This window comes from Hakea prostrata, chromosome 2, assembly GCF_041222555.1.
Source record: "Hakea prostrata isolate BN-2017 chromosome 2, UWA_Hpros_2, whole genome shotgun sequence".
NCBI classification, from domain to species: Eukaryota; Viridiplantae; Streptophyta; class Magnoliopsida; order Proteales; family Proteaceae; genus Hakea; species Hakea prostrata.
Genome location: NC_142601.1, coordinates 60,446,756 through 60,469,581, shown reverse-complemented (window position 1 = coordinate 60,469,581; position 22,826 = coordinate 60,446,756). Strand labels below are relative to the sequence as shown.

General features: G+C 38.8%; 2 protein-coding genes across 11 annotated transcripts in view; one reads left to right on the top strand and one right to left on the bottom strand.

The window, feature by feature from the left end:
- TAF5 (TBP-associated factor 5) overlaps window positions 1-14,282 on the top strand; it is a 31,923-nt gene extending 17,641 nt beyond the window's left edge. For 2 of the 4 annotated variants that reach the window (XM_089145624.1, XM_089145626.1), the window contains exons 9-21: window positions 1,571-1,678; window positions 2,573-2,724; window positions 7,672-7,782; window positions 7,895-7,964; window positions 8,046-8,085; window positions 9,289-9,453; window positions 9,567-9,643; window positions 10,624-10,740; window positions 11,907-12,172; window positions 12,290-12,385; window positions 12,472-12,547; window positions 12,653-12,739; window positions 12,979-14,282. In XM_089145624.1, the coding sequence (XP_089001750.1) occupies window positions 1,571-1,678; window positions 2,573-2,724; window positions 7,672-7,782; window positions 7,895-7,964; window positions 8,046-8,085; window positions 9,289-9,453; window positions 9,567-9,643; window positions 10,624-10,740; window positions 11,907-12,172; window positions 12,290-12,385; window positions 12,472-12,547; window positions 12,653-12,706 (1,332 nt within the window). In that variant the 3' untranslated portion in view covers window positions 12,707-12,739; window positions 12,979-14,282. Of the gene's footprint in view, window positions 1-1,570; window positions 1,679-2,572; window positions 2,725-7,671; window positions 7,783-7,894; window positions 7,965-8,045; window positions 8,086-9,288; window positions 9,454-9,566; window positions 9,644-10,623; window positions 10,741-11,906; window positions 12,173-12,289; window positions 12,386-12,471; window positions 12,548-12,617; window positions 12,741-12,978 lie in introns of those variants that run through there. The other 2 variants (XM_089145625.1, XM_089145627.1) reach the window with 2 other exon arrangements.
- A 3,042-nt stretch (window positions 14,283-17,324) lies between these two features.
- The window catches only part of LOC149025391 (uncharacterized), a 28,046-nt gene continuing 22,544 nt past the window's right edge, over window positions 17,325-22,826 (bottom strand). The window contains exons 4-6 of one of the 7 annotated variants that reach the window (XM_089145620.1): window positions 22,120-22,271; window positions 21,896-22,029; window positions 17,325-19,020 (exon numbers count right to left, since the gene is read on the bottom strand). In XM_089145620.1, the coding sequence (XP_089001746.1) occupies window positions 17,923-18,927 (1,005 nt within the window). In that variant the 5' untranslated portion in view covers window positions 18,928-19,020; window positions 21,896-22,029; window positions 22,120-22,271 and the 3' untranslated portion in view covers window positions 17,325-17,922. Of the gene's footprint in view, window positions 19,748-19,903; window positions 19,924-20,826; window positions 20,889-21,895; window positions 22,580-22,826 lie in introns of those variants that run through there. The other 6 variants (XM_089145621.1, XM_089145622.1, XM_089145623.1 and 3 more) reach the window with 6 other exon arrangements.

Sequence of the window (22,826 nt, the reverse complement as noted above, 5' to 3'; positions counted from 1 at the left end):
CACTTTTCTTCCTCCCTTTCCCTTATTTTTTTTCTTATGCATCCCTGCAAGTCTGAAATTCTTCCATTCTACCCTTATCCTAACCAGCTTGGACTCGCATCTAGGGCTAATAAGCGGAAATTTAAAATTAGGGTCCTTGAAAGTCTGTCTGATAAAGATTTTAGGGAAATGCCAGGGATGGGTTAAATGGATGGTGTTTCAAATTTGGAACCAATCTTAATTAGGATTAAGGTTTCTTGAACAACATGGGGTTACAGGGTCTTGGGGTGTAGGGATAAAAATTAGGATATTTCAATTTCCAAGAATTCACTGGTTGGATTTGAGTGAAACTTGGATTACAACTCAGTTAAGATATGTCGGATGATGTCCAAAGCTTGTAGGGGATCCAGTGGCTGGATGGAGGTAAACCTGGCTTCTTGATTTGGATTTATTGGATTCTCTGTCCCAAGAGGGGGCTGATGGTTTATAGGCTTTTTGATGGTTGGAATGGCATCCAACATGGATTGAATATGGTAGGTGATGCAGGGGATACGTGGGTCAAGCTCCAGATAAAACTAACGGACAACTTTGCTGGAACTTAGAAATCTCAGATTGGTATGGATGTCTACTCTTTGGAGGTTCTTGAAAACTCAATCAAACAAAAATTAATGGTAATGAAGGGGGATGGGGGGCTTGATCTGATGTCGACTGACTGCAGCCAGTAGAAGGAACTAGGAATTTGAGAACCTAGCACTGAAGGCTTCCTCGTGGACTTAAACCACTAGAAAATACCAGTCCTTGAACTTTAATGACCAAGAGGTCAGGTACTTGAAACACTAGCAGAATTCTCACGCAGTGGACCATACAGCAGCTAAGCTTTGCATGTGCAACAAGTTTGATAACTTGAACAGCCTTCATTTCTATTATTTTTCTGGTCCGCCATGGTGTTGAGGGGGTGGTGGGATGGGGTTGTTTTTATTAATGGGGTCTTAACAGAAAATTACATGTCTTGAAGCTAAAGGGAAAAAAAATTCCTAGCTAAATCCGTAAAGAATGATTGTATTCCCATATAGGATACCATTAGACACATCCAACTTACCTTTGCAACTTCAATTTAGTTATAGAACTGCCATTATTTGATGAATTTAGTTATACAATGCTTGGGTGGGCTGTTGGCACTTGGCACAACCAAATAGACTTTCTGAAACCTAGGGCCGCTACCATTACTGTGACAAGTCTTTTGTCTGTTTGATGTATCATGACAGGTTTTCTTTGATAATTTACTTAATGCAAGTGTGCCATACCAAGTGTGGATAATGCTCATGTTTATGCTAAAATTTATAACGTTCCCTACTCTAAGTAAAAATGTTGGCATGTCTCCAACATCTGGTATGGTTGAAGAAATGGACGTATCACAAGTGTCATTTAATGTTCCTTTTGCACCATTTGTTATGTTAAGAGTTAAGACTGGCCTTTGTGAAGCTTGTTTTTCCTCCCTGCTGGAAATATGTGCGCTATTTGCTGTGGCTTGATTATTATTTGTTTGAAGACATTTATCATTTACCTTGATACTTTATTATTTCCCCTGCAGACGCTAGAAGATTCTTTGGAAGATCGTTTGGAGAAGGTTGGGGGTCTGATGTCTGACTCCGAAAAGGTTGATGGGGAAAGCAAAGAGAGGGACTTAGAAGAGAACAAGGTAATATTGTACTGCCTTAACTTTCCATGACTTCAATGTTAACTAGAATTCCATTTGACAGCTCCCTGTGGATGGTATCAGCATGATGCCCTGTTGAATTTACTGCCTTTCATAAATGGGAATCTCAATTAACTGGGTTGGTATTGATATTTGTGGCGTAACCTTAGCTTGCATTGATGGCGGGGATTTGCATTCTGAATCTGTGTCTTTTAAGGTGGGTTTCAAAGTCACTGACAGTGAGGGATATGTTGGTGAAGGAAATGAAAGGAACTAATGGTTGGAATTCTGTGGAAATGTTAGATGTTCAAATGAATTGGCAGTGAGCTAGCCAATCAGGGGTGGTGAATCAAAGATAATTGTAAAGCATAGTATTTTTGATGAGGTTCTCAAACTGAAAAGATGAAAACACTGGAAACCTATGAGAAAAAAGGATCACAGTGGGCCAGAAACCTATGAATGTAGCAGAATTTAGACCAGGCATGTCTAAGATGAAGTCCCCTGCTGTATGCTTGCGCAGTTGATATTTTTGCGAGAAATAGTTTGGTAATTATTTATTTTGTAGTATTTTTTAGTAGATTTGGCTTAAAGATGAAATAAAAAATTCAAAAGCAGATACGGTTTTTTTGTCACAAAATTTAAGTTAAACTAACAGTTTCATTAAACTTGTCCTGATTTAGGTATTCTTTAAACCACAGGGGTTCCATATGTGACTTAAACGGGTCTGCAAGTCCCTCCCAAACCTGGGGGTCCAGATGAAATTCCCTTTTCGTGATTTTCCAATAAATTGTCAGTTATCAATGTAAAGAATTTTATCTGGTTGTTATTATTTATTTATATTTTATTTGGCATCCAGCAATATGCTCATAGTTTCTCTTGCTTTTCTCCCTTCTACAGAAGAGATCAGTAGATGGTGCGAAACAAGGTGCTCCAGTCAAAAAGTTGAAAAAGGACAAGGCTGTTGGTACCATAGGGAAAACCATTCGTTCTGAGACAAACACAGTGTCCATGGCTCCCCGCGTAAAACCAGAGCTTCCTTTACCTGTGATGTAATCTCTAGATTTTGCATGTTTTCTCTTTCAATATTGCATAGATTGAGTCATGCTTATATGAGATATGTGATAATGTATCATTTTCAGTTTTATCATTTTATTTGTTTTGATTAGAAATTTCATGATTTTTCTGAATTGATCAGTGATGTATAACTCTGATGAATCTGATCAGGATTTTTACCTCTGGTATTTTGTATTTTATGCGTTCCCGGTGTTACTTTGCTGTAACAAGTTGGTTCTTATTGTTGTGTAGCTTAGTGTCCAATGTGTTTTCTACAATATGCTGCTAGAGATGCTTTATATTCCCGCACTTTCTACTTTCCATAATCACGGATAATAAAGTTCTACAGTAAACAGACTAAAATCATAAGCTACACAAAAACTGGGTCTTAAACTCAGAAACACATTCTGGTTTAAGCTCTAAGCATATTATTGTTCTCCACTTGGAAAACCTGCTTGCTTAGTTTACTTTTCTTGCTTCATTGGCTTATAATTTTAAATCTTAACAGTTGATCCAATGAAATTTCAATAATTACCTAGCTTTTTTATTAGTCAACCAGTATAAGTTAGTTTTTATCTTGATCCCGTCTCTGCTGAATGCAATGCCTGGACGTGGGTGTAATTTCCTTCAGTGGAGTGGTATGATTTCTTCTTCTGTCTTTTCCTTTTTTTTTAATGCTTTGTGAAGGCTTATTTCATAGGAGCATTCTGCCAATCTTCTTTTCACCTCTCTCTTACTCTGGTGCATAATGGATTCAAATCCTGCACAGGTCAACTGGTCAAGATCTAATTTCTCTATAAATATTTTGAGGGTAAATGTAACTGTTATTGTATAGCCTTGTTTTAATGGATGATCTGGAAGGTGGTTTACTTTTTAGGATGGATAAAATAGTTTCTTAGTTGAATTGGGTTTCATAGAATCCTTTTGACATGGTTTTGGTAGACCTAAGAGAAGGAAAAGGTATGTGATGGCAAGTTGGTGGTCTTTGTTTCTTTTCCTGCATAAATATCAAGAACACATAAAGAAGTACAGAACTTCTCTTGAGGCGCATGGACAAGATAATGTCTCCAAATTTCTGTCTGGTTGAGTGAAATTTAATTTTAGAAAGAAAATGAAAACGTTCATAATTATGACTGTGTATCTGAATTTTTTTTTTTAATCCATTCTCGTTCCTTCCTCTTCACTAGGCCTCCAAGTGGATGGAGCTGAGACAAAGCTAGGATTTTATTCAGTAAGATACTAAGATGTTTGATGCAAGTTTTAAAGCATTGATATTGGTTATTGTATCAGAAAGGGTGACTATTCAAGATGTATGATATCATATCAGAGAGATGCAAAATCTGCTAAAGATACACATGAATGGATCTGTGTAAGATACTGTTTTGGCTTAAAACACTAGGAATAAGTAATATGTAACATATGCATACGTCATACGTGTGTGCGTGTGCGTGTGTGTGTTTGCGTGGATGTGTGTATAAAAGAACAAAGTACAACAAATTTACTGCATTCAACTCACATATAGAGGAAAGGATGAGGATGTAGACAACTACTATTTTGAACAAATCTATTTTAATTTATCATATATATACTGCATCAGCAGTATGTTGGTCCCTAAAGTATCATAGATTTAAAGAGGATAAATAAAACATTGATTCTGAGTACAGTGTTCTTTCATATGTTATTGCATCCATGTAGGATTTTGCATCTCAAACTCCTAAGTATAGCATAGTCTTTACGTCATGAGAAAAGAATTAAGGATATTCTCTTGAATTATTTTAGATCACCCTCCCCCAATATTTTCCCCACTTTTTTGTATTCCCTAGATTTTTTTCTCTAAATAATTTGTGCTCATTGATTGAATATGAATATTGAAATTTCATACACCATAAACGATGTCCACTCATTTGATGCTGCTGCGTATTGAAAGAGCTTTAAATAATGAGAATTAGCTTTGGTTGGGTTCTATATATGTCGGACTTTTGATCACATGTGTTCTCTAATATATCAGTAATTAGGTTGCGTATGGTATTAGATTTTTAGTTCTATACTTGGTTTTATTTTGTGCTTTTGTTTCTAATCCAACCAGTTCAACCAATGGTTCACTTTAAGTGATTTTAGTAGTTTCTTTAAGCAGTAAGTGGCTGGATTAGGACTTTGCTTTAGAGCCCATTTCAGTTCCTAGTCATTTTAAGTTTCTTAATAGGTTATGGATGGGTAGGCCTTTCCATTTTAGTTAGGATCTATTTTCGAAATCTTTTATATAAGGTTGTAAGGGGAGGAAGTCTAAAAGACATATATATGTTTTCTCTTTCATTTTTTTTTTTGAATTATTTTCTGTTTCTGGGCTTTTTTGCCGGAAACAAAGAACTAAATGAGATAGGAGGGGTTTTAGGGGGACTTGCAGGGGCTGGGCAGGTTGGGGGAAGGGACTAAGAGGGTCGTAGGAAGGTGGAGAGGATGCCCAAGGCTGAAACAGTAAGGGAAAGGGTTTTAGGACCTGCGGAGATCTGGGAATGGAGGTCCTTTTGTGCGCAGAACAGGGGTGAGTGGTATCTTGCGGGTGTGGGAGAAGGTGAAGAAAGGGCTGGACCTGGCTGGGACTGAAGGCGAAGGGGGAGAGAGAGAGGGTGCAATGGGGTTGGGGTGGGATTTCTTGCCTGCGCAAGAGTGGAAAGGGGCAGGGAGTGGGTGCAAGTGAAAGAGAAGGCAGGGGAGGTGTGGGGAGGATTCTGTACTTCAGTCTGCCGTGAATGCTGGCTGACTGCTTGTTGAATGCTTGTAGACTGCTGGAATGAAGAAGAAGAAGCTGAGCTTGAAGGTGGATGTGCTGAACTTGAATATCTCTTAATACTCATCGACGGCCCCCCAATTAGGAAATCATGATCCTCAAACTCAATCAATTTTATTTAAATCTTCAAAACTGAAGAATTGCAAAGAATACCACGCTATTTACAGCCTCAGACTAAGTGGGATTCCTTAACTGACAAAGATCCCACCACTTAACATGGACGCTTGATTTGTAATCTAACAATTAAAGACACTTGCTGAAAATAAAAGACTAATTAACTCAAGTCTCTACCTAAGGAATTCCACTTGAAAAAGAATTCTCTAGGACACTCAATCACTAAGTAGTAAAAGACAACTTCTTAAAAGTGAACTCTTAAAAGTTGAGATCCAATGAACCCTCTTTATTCAAGAGTCTCATCCTATTCACCACCTACCCCATTCCAACACAACTCAAATTAAGAAATAACCACCAACACAAACTCTAGAAAATAAATTTGGAAATAATTCCAGCACTGAAAAGAGGGTGAAAATGCCCTAACTACCCTACTAGGGGATTCAGCCAGCTCAAGGGGGCTTCTTGGAGCCATCTTAGGGGCCCCACCTAGGGTTCAGCCAGGGGGGTCTCTGTGTTCACATCAGTTGGTGTTTTATCCTATAAAGTTACGATGGTAAACCCTGGTGGGCCATTGGGGGGGGGGGGGCTGGTGTTTGCCCCAATAAACAACTTGCTGTGTGAAGCTTAGGTGGCTCTTTCAAGCTTTATTTTCTCTCCGTTTATTTTCCACGTCATGTTCTTGTTTGAAGGATCTTCAATGTCATACAGGTACGTCCTAGCGTTCTTCATCCTCATCCTAGTAAGTTTGAAGCGACTAAAGACTAGCCATTGATCTATCCATCTAAACTACCAAACCCTATGCTACCCTCCAGTCATTAGCCTTTTTCTACATTCAATTACTGCCAGACCAATTCTCCTATTGAAACAGCCCCAATTTTGGATTGATTATTCTGTACTACACTCCCCAAAAAAAAAAAAAAAAAAAAACTCCATCCAAGTCTAATTACCCCAGCTCAGGCCAACCTTCATTATTATTTATAAATCTGACCAATTATTCCCCATATCATCTGAATAAAACCATTCAAGTTTGGTTGGATCTTGATTAGCTAGAACCTATAATTTCCACTCAAGCTAACTGTAGAGTTTCCACTAATGTTTCTTTTGAATATGTGAAACCCTAAATTGTTGAAGCTTCAAATCAAATCACCTTTCACCATAAAACATCAAGTACCTTTGCTCTTAGACTCTTATACATTCACTTGACACAAACCCACTATTATACCTAGGTTCTATCGAATCCAGACCCTTAACTATGACCTATTTGAGTACCTGTTGTGAACAGATTCTAGTTGAGTCTTCTAGTTAGTCTCCTAGCAATCAAGAACTGCATCACCATGTAAGCACCTCATTCTCAGCTCCAATGAGATCAATGGCTCCACGAATAAGACTGACAATTCCAGGGGGAAACCCATGTTTAATTGATGGTTTTGTTGGACATTGTTGTTTAACCCCACCTTGGTAAGAGGCAAGTGTTTGGAAGAGGAGGAATGATCCTTTCCATGGGTCAGATTAATCTTTGAAGATGGGTTTGAAAACTCAGTGAGATTTTTTGTTTCATCTCTATGTTGAAGTAATTTGAAGGATGCTTTGTTATTGATGGTCTACTCCGTGACAGTGAAAATGTGGAAGGCCAATTCAAGGGGAGAGTAATCTGATGAAATGTTGGTTATTGTGCTTTGATGGTGACCCTAAATATTAGTTTTGCTGATGATGACCTTGATTTATTCGAATTTTTTGTTGTTTATAGAAACTAGGCTATATTATGATATGTTTTTGCTAGTTCTCAATAAATTTCTTTGAAATATTTGCAAAGGAGAAAGGAGAAAGGGACCAATTTAGGTTTTTCCTCTTTAATCCTTATTTCCTTGGGTTCTGTGTGGAGTTTTAAAAAATATTTTATAATATTTTCGCTGCTGTATGCCTAGTGGCTTGTCTTGCACAGTTCAGTACACATGAAGCCAGTAATGTATGAAAGTTGAAATTTCTGATATATGCTGTTGAGTGTTGATAGTTCACTTTTTTTTTTATTTGCTCTCTTCAGGCCAACAGAAGTAGAACAGTCTATTCTTGAAGACCTCAGAAACCGTGTACAGTTGGGCAGTTTGGCCTTACCATCTGTTAGCTTTTATACATTCATTAACACACATAATGGGTACTATTTTGAATTTCTTTTCCGGATTTTTTTCACTGTATTTTCTTGGTCAATATTTCTCTGCTAATCATTTGGTATGTTGGTGTTGAACTTTGCCTTGAATGGTTTCTAGTTTGAACTGTTCTTCAATATCACATGATGGATCCTTGGTTGCTGGTGGATTCTCAGACTCATCACTCAAGGTGCATTTTATCCCATTCTTCTTGAATGTGTATTCCAGCCTTTTGTAGCCCCATTCAATCTGTCTGTCTTTCTTCCCACAGGTTTGGGACATGTCGAGTACTGGGAAACAAACAGACACCTGTAAGTACTTGTGAACTTGCCCCTGGATCAGCAAATTAGGGGATTACTGTTTTTTGTTGTGAACAGATATTCCCAGTTCCACTGTAGGAACCTGTGTTTACTCTCAGAAGAATGTCTGGTTGTTCTTTATAGTTGTTCTCATTGGTTCGGAAATGCTGATGCCACACCTCATATGGGACCATTTATTCTTGTGATATTTCTACTATGTTATAAATGCAAGAAAGTGAAAATGGCACATGGTTTGCATTGAATTTTCTCTCTCATCCCCCTCCCCTCCTCCCAGTCTCTGCTTTTCCATTTTATTTGAGTAGCCATTGTATATATATATGTCCAAATCGATTAAATAACATGGGCATGAGCATTAGTTGGTGTAGTAGTTAATTTGTAGTTCGGTTACCTGATCTGTTGCAAGTTGTGGATCTAAGCCTCATAATGCGGTTAACATTCAAATATCACACAAGGAGCTACCGGACTAAGTTGTCTGGTTTTTTGAGATCTGATTGATTTGTTTGAGTCCTATACACTTCCATGCCAGATTGAACCAGAAAGGAGGGCAATCCTGGTTAATTGGTTGAATTGCCTATTATGATCTGGTTTTAACAAATCTAAGATCAAATATGGAGTATAAAATTAAAGAAAAATATTCTGAGCATTCTTCTAGTTAAGGGGTTGGCGATATTATTCAAATGCTTTGGGTATGTTGGTTCTTCTGCTCATGGAGACAATTCTTAGTTGAATCTCGGTCAAAGCCAGCGCATCATATGTTGAACTGTACTGAAGAAAAAGTTACCAGGTTTCAACCAGTTTCAACAAATTTTGGTTTCTTGCTGTTCAAAACCTTGGTTGGAACAGAATTTATTTTAACTTCTGGTAATGAGTTAGCAATACTGTTCAAATACTAGACTGAAAAATATCCACTTCTCAGTCCACTCACAGACGTTCTAACTGATATTCATAATCTTTCTGAACAGATTGAAAATACTGTTATATTGACGTAGTATGAGGAAAAAGTTACATATTCCTATTGCTTTCATACTCCTTTTGGTAACATGGTAGTCTTTAGATAAAAATCGTGCCGTTTTTATCAATTTCTAAAACCTAGCAGTGGTTACTGAGATTATCTTTATTGCTTCAAGGCAGCTTGAGTAGGGCTGCTTTATCCTTTTATTTATTTATTTATTTTTGAGGATCTGTTGGTTCCAGCTACTGTGCAGGGAGAAAATGAATCAACTCCAAGTGAGAATTTGTTGGTGACAGAAGATGGGAAAAGATCCTATACATTGTTCCAGGGCCATGCTGGACCTGTTTATTCAGCTGCATTTAGTCCTCTTGGGGATTTTCTTCTTTCATCTTCATCTGACTCAACCAGTATGTAATCATTGACTCTGCAATGCCGCTAATCTTTTTGCATTGGTGGTTATTGATATACTTTCTAAGTATTGAATGCATTTATTAACTTATACCTGTGTTTCATCATTCAGTTCGGTTGTGGAGTACACAGTTGAATGCAAATCTTGTTTGCTACAAGGGTCATAATTACCCTGTGTGGGACGTTCAGGTATACTTTATTCTTTGGCTACTCGTATTCAAATTTCTGAATGCTGCTCCGCACGCTATTGAGTCTGTTTGAGAAAGTACAAACTTCCATTTAATTAAGCAAGGGCTTATTCCGTAAAATGCCCAATGTTTATATTTGTCTCTCAGATACTATAATTGCATAGGATGATAATTGTCACCAGTCTCTTGGTTTTGTCACTATAAGCAGAATGGCCAGAGACATGGGACATACCTAGGTCATGCCCAATAATTAATGGCTACCATCTGCTAGGTCAAAATTTTGCCTTGTCAGCTGATACATCCACTATTCTGTGGACCACTTCGATATTTTTAATGTCTTCTCCTAAATGGAATATCCTAATTGATGGTCTAGGACGTTTTTGTAAGTCGTTTCCTATTTTCTCTCGATTGTCATACATATGCATGTTTCCATCAGCTTTGTTGATTATCCTATTTGCACATACCTTAAGCGACCTCCAGTTCATGCTATCCGAAGTCACTAGCTATTTATTTGTTATATTGTATTATATCATCTTATGTCTATTGGTCTTTTTCTCAGTTTTCAGTTGGTATTTTTAATTTGTTTAATAAATCATCACTTCTGTGTGCTGATAACCTGCTAGTTTCACAACATTTTCTAGTAGGTATACTGGTACTGCATTAATCATTTGGAAGTTGGTTCAGATTTATTGGGGGCATTATATTGTTGTGCATGCATGCTGTGGACGCTTTGTTTCATATCATCAGGCTGGTGTGCTCACCCTTGTGCACTAGTACATTTGCTAGTTTAATAGTTACTTTATAGATTTATCACTCTAGGGTCTCACCTTTCTCTAGTAAGTGGTTCCTACTATTCTATAAGTTGCATTCTAGGATTGTAGTTTTTGTCTGATTGACATTTTTAATGTTGTTTGAATTTTGTTCTGATCAAATAATATGGCAGTAAATTGTTTTTTCCCCCTTGGCATTTCTTGGTGGCAGTTTAGTCCTGTTGGGCATTATTTTGCAAGCTCTTCACATGATCGGACTGCTAGGATTTGGTCCATGGATAGAATACAGCCTCTAAGAATCATGGCTGGTCATTTATCTGATGTCGATGTGAGTAATCTCTCTCTCTCTCTCTCTCTCTCTCTCTCTCTCTTTCTGTGTCTCTCTGGGGGATGTAAATCGTTGAATTGGCCTTGGTCGAGACCCGTATGGGTCGGATGTATCAGGCCGGAATCAAACTATTTTGCCTTGAAATATTTGTAAGAAGTATTCCTCGGATCATTTTACCCTCATTTTGTGTTCGACACTTTGACCTGTATTGGTTTTTGTATTGGTCTTTGGCAAATATCTATAAATATCATCCAGTGTACTGATACAATAACAATTCTTAATTCCATTCTCTCTCTCTCTCTCAATTAATAGCAAATTATTCAAAATGGGGACGGGAGGAATGAATACCTGTTTACTGTAAGAGCTCCTGAACCACAAGAAAGTACAGCAATCTGTAAGAGGATAAGTGGCGACAACAAGCTGCATAAAATGCTATGGCTGAATGTGTCCCCTTCCTATCCTGGTTTTGGTGACCTTTTTCTGGTCAAGTTATTGCATTATCTCGTTAGTTGATCTAGGGCATCCATTGGAACAAGGTCTCAACTGTATCTGCTATGCTTTGGATACCTTGTTGGTGTCGCCTTGCATCTGGGGCTTCCTCCAATGCCATGGGTTGTCTAGATGCCATGAAACTGTGTCCAGATTCCTTGTTTGCCTCTTTACTATCTATTACCGAAAATGTGTACCTACGGTAGTTTTTTCCAGGCCATCCTTCTAAGTTCCAGTATGATGATACCACCTATCTGATGCAGTCCAGAGTTGCATAAAAAGAACCAACTGCCGTCGAACTTCATATGGCCAAAAAGAAAAATAGATGGTCGGGGTTTGCTGCTCCCTCTTTACCTTGCTCAGATTGATCCTTTTCTGTAATTTCTTTTTCTTTCGTTGTTTATGAATCCTCTATGTCCAAGGACGAACTAAAACAGACTTCCAAAAAGGGGCCTTTATTTTGAAGTCCCGTTTTTTATGAAAAGTATATTATTAATTATCTGGAACTTTTGTATTATAACCAACAGAAACAATTAACCACTCAATCTAGGCATTTCAATTTTTTCTGCATCATTTTCATGCCTTATTGAGGCTCAAGTTGAGTGTTGTGATTCTTAAATCTATGTTTCATTTGTTACAAATAATTTCGACTAATTTGAGTGCATCTTGTGGTGCAGTGTGTACAATGGCATGTGAACTGTAACTACATTGCAACTGGATCAAGTGACAAGACTGTTAGATTGTGGGATGTCCAGGGTGGAGAGTGTGTTCGCATTTTTATTGGTCACCGGAGTATGATCCTATCATTGGCAATGTCGCCTGATGGACGGTATATGGCATCAGGTGATGAAGATGGGATGATCATGATGTGGGATCTTTCAAGTGGTCGTTGTGTTACACCTTTGATGGGGCACACAGCATGTGTATGGACGCTTGCTTTTAGGTGCAATAATTGATATGCTTAAATTCAGTTATTTTTTGCAGTCATCTAAGTCTCTTTCTATCACCTGATTCTGAAAATCTGGTTACTTAGCAAGTGATGTTCTTGGACTTCTGTTAGTTGTGAAGGTTCACTGTTGGCTTCTGGGTCTGCTGATTGTACTGTGAAGTTGTGGGATGTGACTGCAAGCACTAAGACACCGAGAACAGAAGAGAAGTAAGTCAGATGAGATAGAACCTTGGATTTGTTCTTTGGCCTGGGTTTTTGAGGTGAAACTTACCACTTACGTGTCCTATGATCAGTAAAGCAGGAAGCACGAGTAGGCTAAGATCATTGAAGACTCTCCCAACTAAGTCTACTCCTGTTTACTCTTTGCGGGTAAGGATTTGAATGTGTTCCCATTAACTGTGGTGAGACCTGACTTTCTAAGTTAATTCTAATCAACCAGTTGATGGTTTAATCTTTATTCTGTTCCTGAGGCAGTTTTCTCGAAGGAATCTTCTTTTTGCTGCTGGAGCACTCTCAAAAAGCATATAATCGAACTGTGACAGAGCCTGTCAAATTCAGGAAGTAAGTTGGTGTTCATTCTTGCATAGTTGTATGTTGTAGTAGTACTTCTATTTTCCCTTTCGTTGTGGTAAAATTTGTAGTTCTACATGTTCATTTGATTATACCTTATGCGGTTATGCCATTTGGCTTCTTTGTGGCTGGAGTGTGTTGAGTTCTCTTGTTAACTCGCTTATTGTTTCACTCTATGAGATTCATTTTCTCGTTATAATGTTTAGCTCCACTATTGAACCTTGGTCCAGGATAAAAGATCTCAGTTGATGATGAGCTCGCCTGCAACAAAGGAAGATTTGGTAGAAAGGGGATCATCACGCCATTTGAATCTCTCACCATATTCTAGACGGAGTTGCATTTGGGTACGTGTTAAGATTGCTGATTGATCCTAAAACTTTTGAGTTTGGGTGACTTAACTTGGGTCACTTTTTAAATTGGGGGTTCGTTGAGCGACAGATGAAGTGGGAGTTTGCATGATCATACAACGTGATTCATTCTTCTATAAATTCTTGTGTTACAGTGCCACCTATTTTATTTATACAGGATCCCCATGCTGTTCGGCTTCTTTTAACTGTTGAATTCAAGAGTTGAATTTGTACAGTTAACACAAATGCTGTCACGGTATACATTCCAAGTGGATACATGTAAACTTAATATCATAATGTTTGATATCAATGACTTTTGGGATGCGGCGGAAGAGTTCATTCTGTGTCCACAATAATCTTTGTTCGTTAGCCCCATTAGAATTTACAGTGATGAAATCTGTCAAAGCTGCAATCCCTTGTATCTTGTGCCAGCCTCCAAGAAGGGTCTTACCTTTTCTGGGTGACTAATGGTGCTAGCTGCGATGGTAATAGCTTTACATGGTTCAAAAGTTCCGAGTCACCTGCCACTGAGAGTAACCGGCCACCACAGTTGAGAATCGGGAAGCTTAATTATCCGGTCCGGATAATGTTAGAAGGGAGTGGATATTTGGATTAACAAGTGAGCGATCCAAATTATTTTCCAAATATCCAGCAGTGACAGGATTATCTAGTTCATGGAAAAAAACTCGTCGGGAGCACAATAGTTTGACATGTGATATTCTTATTAAATGGTTCAGATTAAAATGTTAATTTTTAAAGTGAAAGAGACCCAGTTTTGTAACCGGTTTGTAAGACCCGATTCTAGAAATTGGAAACTTATCATTTTTCCCGCCTTTTCAACTCCATCTTCTTCCCTCTCACTCCCGTTCTTCTATGGGTTCTCATCCTCATCTATTCTTTCTTCTACATTGTTCCCCTCAAGATGAATAAGAGCGAGGCCAACCTTTAATGAGAAAGTTACTCTTTTGGGATCTTCTTTGCAGAATTCTCCTACTGGCTTTATCCATTCTTTACAGGTGAACCCACCACTGGAAAATTCCTTCTCAGTTTCAGGCCGTTTTACTTTTGATCCTGCTGCACAAATGTTGATCTCGTGACTCTCCATCCATTCATTCTCTAAGGAGATGCTACTAGTTTTTCGTCCTTCACCTGCAGTTTGCCGTTTCTACTAATTATAATGGAAGATTCTCATACTCCTTGCAGTTAACCAAATCCTTGAGGGGAACAAGGAGAATCTGGCTTGGTTTTGAAGAATGTAGTTGAGATTTTAAGCTAAGGTAAGGGAAAGGAGTATGAGATTATAAATAATGGTGTATTTATTGGTTTGTAAAACACAAGGGTCTTTTTGTTCATTGAAATCACCAGAAGGTTGTGATTCTGTTTTTGAAACTCCAACTCGACCTTGGTCCCCTGTTGCTGAAGGTGACTGATCCAAACCCAGGTTAATCTATTTCCTCTAGAAAATAATGATGGGAAATTTTCATAATATTAAAAGAACAAATTCTGTTATTTTCACTGTGATTTATGACCTGATCCCGTCATTTAGCCAGCGTTTGTTTGTAAAAGTGACTGGAAGAAAAAAAAAGAAGGAAAAAATAAACATGTTGGGGTGGGAAAAAAATGACGGAAAAAAATAAATATGTGAGCTCCTAATGGAGTGAAGGAGAAGCTGGGGCAGAACCAAGATTCAACATTGGGGGAGGCAAAAGAATGAAAGTTCAGATAATTTTTCAGTTAGGGAAGCATTAATGATTTTTTTCACCATACTTATTATGTGGGCTCTTATATAGCCCCTTTGGGGGTCGTATTTATGAATTATTTTATTATATTAAAGAATAGACCCACATTTATTATATGAGAGCCCACACATATTTGAAAAAAATAAGTAAATTATTCAAAAAATATGGGTAAATTATTGCATCAATACAATAAATAAAAAATGGTTAGCAACAAAATTTCTAATATTGCTCACAACCAATTTTTTCAAAAAGAAGGAAAAAGAAAAAAAGAGAAATTCTAGCAGACTCATCTGTTGCTAAAACCCAATTTCAACTGCAATTTGTATTACTAAACAAGAATTTCTTTTTAATGATTTTCAGTTTCCTTCCATATACAGTTCTTTTTTGGTAATAAGAAATCATAATTTTTTGGAACTGAAAGAAATCTTCCTTCTACAATTTACTTTGCAAACAAATCTTGGCTCATTACCATCATTTAATTTACAACGATTTTTTTATAGGGATGATCTTTTTTATTCCAACTCAACTAACGTTTCTGCAAAGCGAATGAAGTCTTTATCATTCATCAGGCTCCGCTGTGGCGTCCTCGACTTCAAAGGCTTGAACAGTGTTGGAATCAAAAGGTTGCAATAACAATAATGGGCACCACTGACGGTGGATCAGAGATTCAGTACTGTACACACCAACAATACCAAAGGTAAGTGTTTGGTTTCAGCATTCACTTCAGAATTTAGTTATAATCTTCAGAAGGATACAAAAGAATGTGGCTTGATTGCATACCGTTCAAAAACAGGTCTGGAGTACTGGATTTGGGATCTTATCAAATTTCATCAAAATTGTTATCTTTGCCAATTCTAATAACATTGATAATTCCCCTATTGGCCAGCTTTCTCTTGTTGGTCTTAGTAATAAAGCTTCTAGGTGTGGATTATTAGTCCAAACTACTTCTATCTTTAATCCCTTCTCTGCTGCCTCATTCAAACCTTTTTGTATTCCAAAAAGCATGGCTTCCAAGATACTCTTTGCTTTTCTTTTTCCAAAATTGACAGATTGAAGACGTCCATCCTTACTTATCCCAATACTCCATCCTGCTACTCCTAACTGCTGGCTAGGAATCCCTGCACAGAATAAAACATTTTTATTAAGTAGTGGTATACAATAGCACCATTTCTCACCTAACATATTAAGATTATCACAAATAGAGAAAAAAGGTAAATGTGAAGTTTCATCCTCCCTTCGTAGTTTTAAAACCCTAATCCAATATTTAATGTTTTCTAAAACCTTCACGGGATTAGGGTTTTTTTTTAAGATTGAACACCCTTTCATTCCTTTCTTTCCAAATGAAATAACATGCTATAATGAAAATTGACATAAACCACCGGGAGTTAGCCTTATTCAGTTGCAAGCTCATGTTATGACACCAGTTCAAAAGATATATATTTGTCCAATTTTCTATTCGTAGTCCCAAGGGGCTTGCCGCATGAATTCTTTTTCCCCAGTCGCATGAGACTAGAAGGTGCCATATTGTTTCTTCTTCTTTCCCCCACATAGCACATTCTGATTGCATTCCCGACCATTGTGCAAGTTTGGCCCGACCCAGTATTCCTGCATTTAAAACACACTAAAAAAATACTTTAAATTTGGGATGAATTGGTAACTTCCACATGTGATTCCACCAACTCGAAAATTGGTGTACATGGTTCGTGAATCGCTATTTAATTATCTCACGATAGGCCAATTTGATCGAAAATTCTCCATTTGATCACAGCCAGGATTTAGGATTAAACTTCTTCCTCCAACTATTAATCACAGCAAGAATAGAAATAAAAAGCATAATGCAAAAGTCAAAAAACTCAGAGTACTGATGATATAGAAAGACCTGGGGGAAGCCTGCTTCTGGTTCTTCCATTGGGTTTGGAAACACCACTTGAGGTACGAGTTGAGATTGGACCAATTGTTGAGCTGGTACCACCGGATTAGGATTGAGAAGATAACGAGCCTCCATGGAATTCCATGTTTCCCAGAAAAGGGCTTTAGGGTCAGAAGACTCTTTTAATAGTGCGTCCAAGAATAGATTGAAATGCTCAATGGGACGAAGCAACATGTAATTAGGTGGTTTGGGAGAGGTCCTATGGTGTTTCCTGCTAGGGAGAGTGGTGAGTGCATCCGTTTCCGCTTCGATACTGTCGTTTGGAGAAGCAAAACCCTAAAGGTGAAGATTTATTTCCCAAGTCTCATTTGGGGGTGGGATCCATTTTGGGAAAATTCTTGAAAATGTGAAACTCTTTTCCTTTAAATCCTATGGTGAGTTTGGTTCGTGGGGGCGGTCTTGATCTCTGCCCTCTCCCCTTCCCCCTCTTTCCCTTTTGGTGGGATTTTGTGTTGGGAAATAAAAGTGAGACCACCCATCACTTTTCCACACCTTTTTCCTTTTCCCACTGACCCCTTTTTTTCCCACCCTTTTCCCCCCCTTTGCCCGCGCCTAGTGAAGATTTATTTTCCAAGTCTCATTTTTTATTTGGATCCATTTTGGGACAGCTATAGTTGGAAACAAAAGTGACCGAATTTGCCTTCAGAACCTTGATAGACACCCGTTCAAATTTCTCCAATCTCTCTACAATTTTAAACACTTCTTTTTATCATTTCTGCCTCTTCTTCCTTCCTTTCTCCCTTTAGCTCTGCAATCTCTAAGTGAAAGCCTTCTTTTTCCCAACCCTTAACCTGTTGTGTTTCAGCCGAGACCACCTCCTTTCCTTTTGGTTGCTTGTTATTTTCCTTTTTTCCTTGTTCATCTGGTAGTTCGACACTTCGACTGCATCAACCCCATCCCTGTTGTTGTCCTCAGCTTCCATACCCGTCACAACCTCATTCATTTTTTCATTATTGAAACTAGAGTGCTTCGACGTTTTGATTCAACACTCATCCATACCTTCTGTGTTTGCAACCTCCTGAGACATCTTGCCCAAGCCATCATTGCCCAGAAATGATGCATCCTCCATATTCTGTTTTTTATTTTTTTGGATTCCTGCGTCTTCTCCCTTCCTTCTTCCCTTTCAGCACCCACCTCACCGAAACCCTTTTCTAACTTCTATCTCTGTTTCACAACTTCCCCTGTAATCAGCCCTTCAACTGAACCTTCACCAGCATTAACGAGGCGCCAGTTCCCTTCAGCCTTCACCGCATTCTTGTCTTTGCTACCCATCGCCTCCCTCATCAGCATCAAAGGAGGAGTAAAAAGGTCCTCAAGATTTTTTGTAGATAGAATCCTGTTGCGCCCAAACTTAATGGGCTTAGTTAATAAATCTCTGTAAATATTTCCTTCATCACCTGATATAAACACCCCTACAGAATCAGGCACCGAGCATCGCCCAGAAGGATGTGTAACCTTCCCACACACTTGACATAACATTAGAAGTTCATATTTCACCAGGACATGAACCCACTCATCCCCATTACTTTTGATAAGAGCATACAACTTCACTGGTTGATTAATGTTAAGCATAATTTTCACCCTAGCAGAGTCTTTAGGCAGCTTCATCACTTCCACCTCCAGTTGGACTTCCATCACCTTTCCCACTTCATTCGCTGCTTTCAGAATCAGAGCATATTCATAACAGTCATATCTGATTCCTTGTAGCTGGATCCATACCGGAAGATAAACAACATCCCCTCTCCCTTCAGGTATCGGTTCCAATGCTAGCTGCAGCATTCTGTTGCCCATCCACCACGGAGCCCTGGACAACACCTCAATCTGTTTTAATTCCGTTGTAAAAAAGGCACGAAAACCACTTCTGCCAATAATTGAAATATAAATCGCTCCTATCAGCACCCAAAGCTCTACCAGGAACCGGCAAGTCTCTGAGATGGCCACCGATTTTTCACCCAAAACCCTCCCGTAAAGAGTCCTCGAGCTCAAGCTACGATCAGAGAAGGCAGACGACCCTGCACCATACCAACCCCTGTTACTGGTGATGCTTGTGTTCCCGTCCTGTCCCCACGAACGATCCCTCCCTGGAAAAACCAGAACGTTCCCCGCAGATGTATGCTGAACAAGGAAACCCCTAGCACTCGACTGTCTCCTCGCATGCGCCATTTCCACCCCAAACCACCACCACCGAGAGAGAAATCAGAAGGATAAACCAAAACCACAATTCAACCGAAGAGACCAACAACTACCTGCAAAAAACTAGTAGGAATTGGGTGCGAGACTCAGAGTCAAGCCATAAAAATAAGCCAGGAAAAAGAAAGCCTCGCAAGACAGCCGAACCACCCAAAGAGTTCAATCGAGTATGGGAATAAATGCTACACATCGTTAAGAACCAAGCGTGGCCCAATCACGACAGGACTTGTCAATTAGTTGATCATTTTTTGCTGCACGTATAACTTCTAGGTCCAAACTAACTTGAGATACAATATACTGTTGATCCGTTGTGCCTTATGAAAGAAGTTCTGGAAGTTTCATAATGGTAAAATTAGACATCAGTGCTGTGAAAGAAAATCCGAAAATGTATATATCAGCACTTTTCAGTCTACCCAGTCAAGCAATACAACAAAAATCTAAAATCAAGTAATTCCTCCATAATGGAGCATCTAAGGCATCTCTTAACATGCAAACTGCCTTAAGAGAGAGCTAATCCTGAATTAGCTCTAATATGATAATTTGTAATCACTTTATCTTTTCCAGTTTTCCACTTAGACTCCAATATATGCATCTTATGTTTCTTAATTGTCCAACATTCGGCATCACATCAGAGCCAGTTGTATGATTGCATCATGAAATTTCCTTCAGTTTTGAAGGAACAAACTGGTTACCCAACACTCTGGAAGCACCCCCTTCACATGTTCATCCATCTTAGTTTGATTTTCACTGGGACATCTTTCTCTGTCTCACTTTCTTCATTGATTGAGTAAGCCTATATAACCAAAATAAGCACCATGAGGAATCACCTTTTGATCAAATTTCATATCTCATTATCCATCCCAGTGTAGCCCAAATTGCAAAACCGTGACTAATGTCTTTGTTAGCTTAAAACCTTTTTATACCAATGTAAATCCAACTTGGTGCTAACCTTACTTTTGTCTCTCCATCAAAACATTATCATCAATGAAAAACCTGCACCAGATAAACTATCATGAATGTGTTGATTAGATAATCCATGATAGGCACAAACAGAATGGGGATTTAGCCGCTCCTTGATGAGGCTAAACTATAACCCGGCCCCCCACAGTTCTTACACTTTTCACCATACCATCATGCATATCTTCAACTATGTCCACAAATTTACTTGAATCACTTCTTTAGTTTTAGCCAGCTCAACTCCCTGGTTTAAGCTTTCTTTTTTGTCTGAATAAATAATATATATAAACACCCCAAAAGGAAAGGGAAAAGGGGTGAGAAAACAAGTGAATACAATAGAGAAGTATCCTAGGTAACAACAACGTGCCTATTCCTTGGGGTGTCAAGGGGTTTGAGAGACAAAAGAGAGAGTCTGGATGTCACATCCTTGCAAATGGCTTTCCTGATCTGATGAAGGGATCTGGATTTGCGAGTCCATCTCTGAAGGTCACGCTCCATCCATGTGTGGGTATAGTATCAGTGACTGTAGGATCCCCCAAAAGTGGATGCAAACCAACAACTCTCAGTACCAAAGGGTTGAGGACATCTAGATTTGTGCCAAATGGAAGCAAGAGCAAGGAGTCAGATGGGTTTGGAAAAAGGACAGGCAAACAAGAGGTGAGGGGTAGTTTCAGCTTAGCTGCAGAAAATGCAGGATGGGTCGGTTTGAATGTCGTGGAGCAGCAGCATGAATTGGGAAGGAAGAAATTGAGAAAAAGTTCTTCAAACAGTGAAGACTTGGTGGAGGATGTGGCCTCTTAGCCTAGGGACCCAGCTGTTTTTTTTTTTTTTTTTTTGGGGGGGGGGGGGGGGGAGGGTGAGCAGATGAGGTCCTGAGAAACAATGTGGCAAAAATTACCTTGATCTCAAGGACAGCTGCCAATACTGCAAATTAGTCCATTAGGTCACCATACATAAATTACATACAGCCATGGTCCCTGCAGAAGATAAGTTGACCAGATTAAGTGAATGACTGGAGATAATATGCAAAAGAATGTCAATTTCAGGTATAAAAGAGCATACAGAGTGCATGACACTCCCACCAGCTAGTGCAGGGTCTAAAGAGGCTCATAATGTACACACCCTACCCCTGCTTTTGAAGAGAGTCTGTTTGCCTGTTTCTAGACTCAAACCTGTGACCACTTTGTCACGATGGAGCAACCTTACTGTTGAACCAAGGCTCACCCCTCTAATGTCCATTTCAATCATGTTAAGTGAAAATGGGTCCTTCCTAAAGGGCAAAACTTGAAAGCTCTGATCTCCGTAAGTTACATTCTAACTAGTAACATAATGAGATAGAAGGGTGAAGGGGGAAGAAATAGTGATATAAAGAATAGACTCATACAAGAACAAATGTACCAACTGAGCTCTAGGAAAAAGAACAAAAAGAAAATCTAGCTTGCTCCCTTTTGACAAGCAATAAATTGGTCTGAATTTGTCACTAATAATGTTGGCTCAGTAAGACATTTCACAAGGTTTGTAAGGTTGTGTGATACAGGAAAATGACAACATCTGTGAACATTCCTGCTTTCATTTTAGGCTAGAGATCTTCATTTGTGCTTCAAACAATATAGGCTTATTTTTTGTTTTAAAATTCTGAATCATTAGATGCTCCAAGCTTATCTCTACAGGCTTATAACCCAAATTCCTGTCACTTAAAGGGTCAAGAACATACTTCCACTTTGACAAACCAAGCACTTTCTTGCTCTGAATGACCTTAATGCCAAGAAATATCAGTTGGCTAATGGTAAGATTAATAATTAGTAAGATATATAAGTTTTTTGGACCAACTAAAAAAAAGATGTATACGTTCTATGAGGAACTCCAATGTTGATGTCTGTTTGCAAATTTCTTATCATCAGATGCTCAACATTTTACACAACAGTTCACACAATTCTTATCTTCAGGCTTACAGCCTAACATTCAAGGTCAAGAGCATACTTACTGCGTTGAAAAACTAAGCACTTTTTTTTTTCTCTGAATGACCTCAAAGCCATGAAATATCTACGGCTTCTAATTATTCCTGTGGAAGTGCTATCGTAATAAAACTTGACTATTTCAACCCCAGAAAAGTTATTACTGCAGAAAATAAAACCATTAGATTAATGCCCAGTATAATAGTTATGATACAAACAAAGCAACATCCAGAGACCACTATAACAAACTTACCAAACCATATACCTGCGAATGTTTCAACCCATCAATAGTTTTCCATAGCCTATCAGCCATTTGAATATTCTTCCCCTAAGAAATGTATTTACAAGGTTGCTTTATATAAACCTCATCGGGGATCATGCATGGAAGATATTCTTGATGTCTAACTGAAACAGGCAAGGAGATCAGAACACTAATAGTATTTATATGAGCAACAGGACCAGCGAAATGGGAAATAGAAGCATAACTAACAATTGAATGGGAAACCAAAGAGTTACCGAGCACAAGAATGGGTTCCATTAGAAAAAGAAATATACAAGTGATCAAGAGAAGAATCTCTAGGCATTAAGAATTGGATTCAGAAAGGTGAAGATCGAAGAATATTGATAGTAATTGCCTGGAATAACAATTATATACCTCTAGTCGCACATCTATGGATTTGGGGGCAGAATTTTCTTGAGGAACGTCTTGAGCATATGTGCAAGACTAAGAGAGACAAGACCAAACTCACAAAAAAAGAAGCGGGGGGGGGGGGGGGGGGGGTTTACCAGTAACAAACTATGAACAAGTACCCACAGCCCAGGCCCATTCCGCCAGCTTTACCCCCCTCCCTTCTGCTTTGGCACACCCCCATTTGGGCCCAGAGGCTCCTGTCCCATTCCCCACCCTCGGATCAGGCCTGCCCACTCCCTCCCCTTTCCTGCTCCTAATCCCATTCCTGT